The 7,524-nt window shown below is 40.0% G+C and overlaps 1 protein-coding gene across 1 annotated transcript; it reads right to left on the reverse strand.

Annotated features, from left to right (window-relative positions):
- Positions 1-427: 427 nt before the first annotated feature.
- Positions 428-3,788, reverse strand: LOC104460946 (Purkinje cell protein 4-like). Its single transcript, XM_010079242.1, has 2 exons — positions 3,755-3,788; positions 428-1,025 (listed from the first exon to the last, which is right to left on the reverse strand). Exons 1-2 carry the CDS (start codon positions 3,786-3,788, stop codon positions 898-900), a joined length of 162 nt encoding a protein of 53 aa, XP_010077544.1. The 3' UTR covers positions 428-897.
- Positions 3,789-7,524: the final 3,736 nt, after the last annotated feature.

Raw genomic sequence — 7,524 nt, forward strand, 5'->3', positions numbered from 1 at the left:
GATGATATGTGTTCTTTGCCCAGGTGATTGGAATACTCCTGTGGGAGGTGAGAGAGGAAGAAATGAATCCCTCTAGGTAGAGCTGGGAACTATACCTGAATCACTCACATCTGAAGGAGTCCCAGCTCCAGCCCAGGCTCTTCAGTTAAAGGTAGACAGGCTGTCACCACTGCCTGGAGGTGAGGCTCATGCTGCCTTCTTGGAGAAACAACTGCAAATGGTTTTGTATTTTATATCTGATTTATTATCTTTTTTCCATAACAGTCAATGTGGTCCAAGCTGGGTAATTTTGAATGTTATCATGCAAAGAGGAAGGGCAGGGACAATTTCCCTACTTAAGCCACTTTATCAGCATAATTGCAAGACAAAAATAAACTGCTCGCTGCTTCCTACACCTCTTCCCCTCATGCCAGCTTCTCTCTGCACCTTTTTACTTTCAACTCGTTACGAGAAAGTAATTTTATTGTCACATTTGTCTGGCAGCTGGAATTCTCCAAATGAGGTAAGCAGGGCTGAGACGTGCTCTCATCCCTCAGCAAAAACCTGGCCACATACAGTGTTGTTATATCTCTGAGCTTTACATGAAGAGGAAAACAAGCATCTGGGCTGGGTTCATTTGTAACACTGTGGTTGCTGGATTAATATGAAAAGACAGATGAAGGCAGACACTTTAATTATTCCACCCTAACTTTTTATTACAACATCAAATAAAATGGTGAGTTACAGAGGATAATGGGCATGAAACACCTGGGATGAAGTCACACACAAGCTCATGGTTTGTGTTCTGCTGATGGGGTTTTAAATATCGATAATTTCTGTACATGCATCTTTGTGTTATTTCTGATCTTCTTGATAAATCATTTCATAATTACTTTGCTTTAAGCTGTGAGGTAGCTACTAAGACTGGGACCCCGCTTTTTTCTTCTGGAATTTTCTGAACTGGGACTGTATCGCCACAGCCGCCCGCTCTGTCTCTGGTGCATCCATGTCTATGTCAAATTCCTCTTGAACCTTCTTCTGCCCATCTGCCCAAAGAAAATAAAACAAAACGTCAACAGCTTTTTCAAACAGCAATCATCACTGCACAGCACAGGTGGAAAACCCTGCCCCTCTCTCTTTCACAGACATATCCATGACAATGGGGAGCATATTCAGAAAAAAAACATGGGACCAGTTTCAGCAAACACAGCTGATCAAATCACTCACCCCATCCCAACAGTGTTCAGCAGTCACCGAGCATCATACTGATGTCTGAGCAAGTCCTCTCTTGCCCAGAAAGCTAACAGTGAGGTGCAGAGGGACCCTCCTGTACCTCCCACCAGGTAGAAGTTACTCACATCCCTATGTCTACTCTAAAAGGCACTTTAAAATATTTTGAAGTAGGGATTAAGACCCTATTCCTATCCCACCTCCTGCATTAGAGGAAGAGAGAATACTTCCTAAGGCAAATTTCCATCCTTTTGACTTGTTTCCTGCCTCATCCCTTTCAACATGTACCACTCTTCCCCTTTGAATCATCTAGGTTCAATCTCTCTGCCACTGTGCTGCTTCCCTCACTTCTCTCCAGGCTCTGTTGTTGCCTTTCAGCCTCAGACCTTGGCTCTTTGCCTTCCTTTATTCCCAGTTCTCAGCTTTTGGTTCAACCACATTCGACCTCCATGTGGACAACCCAGCTGACTGCTGAATTTTGCTTCATCCACCTAACACGTTGAAAGTGCAGCCCTGGGAAAACTCCTGCCCTCATTGCAAAGACAACCCTAACCTGCCTGGGCTAAAAAAGTGAGAACATACATTCACTCCACTAATCTTGTCATACCACTGAGTTTCTCTTGTCTTGCTTGTTAAACTCACTTATATAATTGTTGCATCACAGTCCTGCAGTGAACGTCATGCCAGGAGTCTGCAGAGAGCTCTACTTAAAACAACTGTGGGAATTCAGCCATTTTGAACCACTTTGCTTTTTACTCTTGAGATTAATATCTCTGAGATGCTTATCCCCAAGTACTGTTAATGCAAATCAAGGGAAAAGCTTCCAATATATTATGAAAATGAAAAGAAACTTGTTCCCCACTCTCTCTTTCCTTCCCACTAGAAATCAGGGGTGCCATTTCATTATTTCAGCCTGAGTGTTGCAGTATTTCTTGCTTTTAGTTCTTGTTCTTATTCAGAACTCATTTTTTGTGTCCATTTTCCATTACCAGAATCCCCTCTAAACAGCGTAAATATTTAAAGATAAGGTTTTGGCATATTCCATACTGATTTTATTTTGACACAGCCAAAGAGAAAACTGAACTCTCCCATTAAAGCCATATTATACACTTAAATTTAGAGTAGCTTATTAAAGAAACAGAAGTGTCTGCACCAGTTCCTAAACTAAAAACTGTAATACTAAAATGCTTTGTGAAAATTTTCCTACTGCCAGATACCATCTCCTCAACATTTCTGTAGAAACACCAGAAAAATTGAGATTATTTTTTAAATCAAATTTCAAAAGAAATTATCATTTTCATACTGAATTAGTACCATTTAGTTGTTATTTTGTGGAGTTGGTTTTGATTTGGTATTTATGGATTAAAGGCAACTAAGACAAGAAATCACAACATTTTAAATGGAAACCAACCAAAAAAAAATACTTTAAAAAAATAAGAATTTGCAGTCAGAATATGCAAATATAGACTTTTCACTTAAATTTTTGAGTGAAAAAAAAAAACCAATAGCCTGATTTGCTAGCTCTAACAGCAACCACTTTGTGATATCAGTAATAAGAAAATAAAAAAATCTTTTACTTGTCTACATGTCACAATCTCTCCTCTACTAATAGGGTCCTATTAAATTATTCTAAAGAGAAGAGTAACACTTGTGGAGAAGTAGTCGTATTTCTTATGGAGAAATATTTTACCAAAATGTTTATACTAGTAATGCCATAAGCATTTAATCAGCTTTGACATCGATTAGATTAATGTATTCTCCCCAGTTGATGATTTTCATTTTTGTAATAACATTCTGAGCTTTAGGTCCCTCCCTAGCCACTCACTAGACACAGCTGTCAGTCTGAACAGTAGAAAACAAAAGTGGAGTTTATCCATCAATTTTAGCTTTTCAGTATATAAATTACTGTCCATTGGAAATGTCAATAGGGAACGCCAGATGGATGGATGAGTAGACACAATTGCTTTCATACCTCTTGATGAAATCTGGCTTGTAAAACTCATCTGGTATTACAGCCAAGTCCTACCGGTACGTTAACTTGCAGTAGTGACTCAGCAATCTTACGTTAAGATTTTATAGACCTAAAAAAACCCCAGCATTTAGCAAAATTTTTCCCTAAAATTTCCATGCCAGTTAATCTTTGCTTCACATGAATCATCATTACTGCCTTAAATCAATTGTACTACAATTTACCATACCTGAAGATCTATAATAATTTATCATAAGATCTATCACACTTCCTTTTATTTTTTGACTCATTCTTGTTGAAATCAAAACCAAAATTCCTTATGAATTATTTCTGTATTTCTCTTTTTACCATCACTAAGGAGAAACAGTAGGATGAGAAACTTTCAGCCATGATTTAAACTAGTAGATTAAGAAATTAGAAGTATTCAAAAGGACCAAGAAGATGTGGGTTATGAAGAAATTCACTGTTAGCTTACAGATAGTGTAGAAATATATATATAATGATTACACATATGTATGGATAACATACATTATAATATAATGTGTATATCATCTATACCTAATGTATATGACATACCTGTGTTTTCTTTCTCCCTATGCCCATCTTCCATCTTCGTCTTTCTACATATGTGTGTGGTATATCCACATTTGAATATATAGAGAACATATATATATAAAGACACAAGCATATTTGCTTAAAGAGTTTTATGTCCTGTGTTAAACTGAAAAGAGCTGGATGGGGTATTTCCTGGATTTTGTGAGTGGATTTTCTTGGTGTTCTCCCCAAAACATTTTCTATTGATGGCTCTTGTAACAGAGAACTTTAACAGATAGATTGTCAACCTGGAGAGAGAATGAAGTGATGTACCTTCTTTGGCTGTCTATACTAAGGGAAAAAATATTTTAGCTTTTACCTTGAGTTGCTTTACTAAAAGTAGCCTAATCATTTAACATATATCATATCCTGATAGCTACACTGGTTTTGTTTTACTAAGTTAAGAGCATGAATTAAGAATTGACCCACTTAATTACAGTGAAAACCCAGCCTGTGCTTGGGACCTGCACAGACTACAGATGTCCTCACTGCCCCAATACGAGTGACTGAAAGCCTTTTTGCACCCTTCCTACTGTACACCTATGCCACACTAGCTTTTCCAGTCAGTAGCTGTTCACATATCTTGAACATGCAACCTATTATGTTTGAATGCTGAAATAATAAAATCTATCCAGAGAACTTAAAAGCAAGCCCATAGAAATGTCCCTCTTTCACTCATTGTCTCCCACTCATAGCTTTCCTTCACAAGGGATCACTAGCTTGCAAACCATCTGAGAACGCAGGGGATTTTCACTCTCAGCAGGCCAGACCATAGATAAACTCTTGCACAGGCTTTACTCTTGGACCTGCTTTTTTCATTCCTACAGGTGCAGGCCAACCATTCTGTCTGATAACAAGATTTTTCTAAGCTATCTTTATGCAGCAATAAATCTAGATCTGGATTCCCTCCCCACCTCCAGTCACACATTTTTATTACAACTACACTTTGTAGACTATGTGCAGATTTCTTCCACGGGGATATTTGAGGATCACTGGCCTACTTCCACAGGCCCACACAGGGAAACTAGGAGGAACAAAAATGTTGTCAGTAGACTTCAACTCACAAGGTATTTTGTGATTTTGAGAGATTCAGAAATCAAAAAGGATTGATAAGCACTGGCCTGCACTTTCTGCTTTCTGAGGGTATTTGGTTTCATTAGCATCATAAAAATTAAAACCCCTAACCCTTCTCACTACACAGCTATTTCAAGGCTTTCCCTGAAAGATTTTGTCATACGTAGTCTAAATTTTCTCACCTAGATAATGACTCCCACCCTTCCGAACATGCCATGACAAGCTGGGGGAGTCAGTATGTATGTGTCCCTGATGAGTTCTGATCACTGCCACCAGGGAAGGTGAACAGAACAATCCAATGTCAACAGTCATGGGTTGGCCATAACAAAAATCTAGTATCCGATGAGTTTTTCAAAATCACTTGTTAAGTGTGGACTGACTCTGGCCATGTGTCAATTCAGGCAAATCTGAGCTGTGGTGGAACTTGGACAACAACTGCTTGATGAGTACCATCATCATAAGGAACACCCTGTGCCCCAGCACCAGTCTGCCACTGCGAAGTACTTTGCAGGACTAGAACCTGAGACAACTTGCAGGGTTCAGGTTTTACTTCAGTTTATGCAACAGTCATCTCAGCAGGAGGGCCTGAAACAGCATCTAATTAGCTGTTTTCCAAATCTAACTTCCTGAAAGCTCATTTCACATCACTGCAATTGAAAAAGACCTATTTATTCCATTTCCAGATGATGAAACATTTGACTGCTGTCTCTGTAATCTGCTACAGTGCCTCATAATCCATTGCAAACACTGGGTGGATAATGAAACTGCCTGTAACAGGGAAAACAATCAAATTTTATGCCCGAGTCTACCCAACAAACTCTCAAGAAATGTGGTGCAAGTGTAATTATTCGCAAATATGCCCTCAGCTATTTCTTTCATTTACTTTTCAACTATAAAGTAAAATAAACTGTGACAACACTGGAAAAAGAAAACACTGCTTATTCCATATGGGCCAAAAGCCTAAAGCAGTCTTTTGTGACCTTTGAGCAATTGCTAAACAGACTAGTCTTTCCTAAATGTGTTCATGGAAGGGCAAAAGCTAGTGGGATGGACTTGAGGGAAAAGAGGACTCACTCTTTATCCTCAGAATTTCTCCATCCTCCAGATAAAGTAGAGATTGCTTGTCACATTCTAGAAAACCATTCAGCATGAAAAATTGCACAGGCTGGAGCCTCTATACTGGCATTTCACATCTTAAGTGCTATCCTCCACCCCTGCTCACCTGGCCCACATCCAACAGGAATTATGGGACTACACTGAAGATGGAATATACTAATAAAAAATACCGCATTTTTCAGTGGCTAAACTGCGACATTTGGAAGAAGGCTAAATGAAGTGCGGGACCGAATCACAGTGCCCCATAACATGCCAGAAGCGGTATTTTGCCTCAGGCATGATCACTACCTCCCACTGCTCAAAAGATTATTCAAACTGTGACAATCTTTATGCTACTCTGATCCCAAGCTATTACACCAGTTTGTCCAATGAGGCAGAACAGTCCCTAATCAAAGAGGACCACAATGGGCAGGAATCTCACAGATGTTGCCATTCATGTGGAGCATTATCTTTATGTGATAGGAAGAGTCATTTTATCTGACTAGGCTCCACAAAGCAACCAGCCGGACAGAGAAAACACATGGGTGCTTAGATGTATGTAGGCCAGATTCAGCTCCTTACAAGTACCAGTTTTGAAAGCCAAGAATTGATGTGGCCGTTCTTCCCCTCTGTATTCAATTAAGGGCTGAGGAAGTGACAGACAGGGTCTTATCATCTTCCAGGGGAGTCAATCTAGCCTTTTCTTTCTGTGCAAGATGAGGAAAAATAATACTGTAACTGACCTTACTGCTGAAGAAGGGAGACAGTCTACTTAACAATAAAAACTCCCCAGTCAGCTGTCAGGGTCACAGAGCAGGCTGGCTCTGAGCCTTTGTTTCGGTTACTCTGATGCTCCCTAGCAGACTCACTTTATAAGGCAGTGGAAAAGATGGCAGTGTTGGGCGAGTGGACATTGCCCAAGCCCAAGAGAAGAAAGGAAGGTAATATTGGCATACAGAAGTGAGCCTTAATCTGACCTTGCCTCCTTTTATGTCCTAGCCTTTCCTTTTGGTGAATAAAATGCCAAGCAGAGGCGCCTCTGAGACCACAAGCTTAGCAACTACAGTTTGTTGCTCTCTGTGGTATCAGGAACAAACATCTCTCAGGGCCTTGAGTATCGCACTGGTTTTGCAGCCTCACTAACTTAGTGTATATAGCTTGCAGTTGTGGTCTGGATAGACAGGCTGCTCTGAGAACTTTGGCTCAGCACCCCTCCGGTGACGGGATGATTCAAAGAGAATTATTTATCTGAGGAGCCTGTTATAGTACAGTGGGCTGATGAAAGCTCATTAGCATGGTACCTATGCAGGTTGAGGGACAGACCTCCATGATACTCCTGGTGTGATGCAATGTTCCCATTGCCTTGAATGACCTTACTGCATCAGGATATTATCGGCCTTTCTGTTAGCTCTGTCTGCCTCCTGAGTTAGTGTCCAGCCACAAACATCTCAGAGATTACTTTTCTCACATGCATATGTTCCCAATGTCACAACACAAAACTATGCAATTTTGGTCTAACTTTCCTAGATTGACGGAGTAATTTAAAGCCATTGGTTCTTGTGACATTACTGGCTAATCTCCAG

This window comes from Pterocles gutturalis, unplaced genomic scaffold (genome assembly GCF_000699245.1).
Source record: "Pterocles gutturalis isolate BGI_N339 unplaced genomic scaffold, ASM69924v1 scaffold46138, whole genome shotgun sequence".
Lineage (NCBI taxonomy): Eukaryota > Metazoa > Chordata > Aves > Pterocliformes > Pteroclidae > Pterocles > Pterocles gutturalis.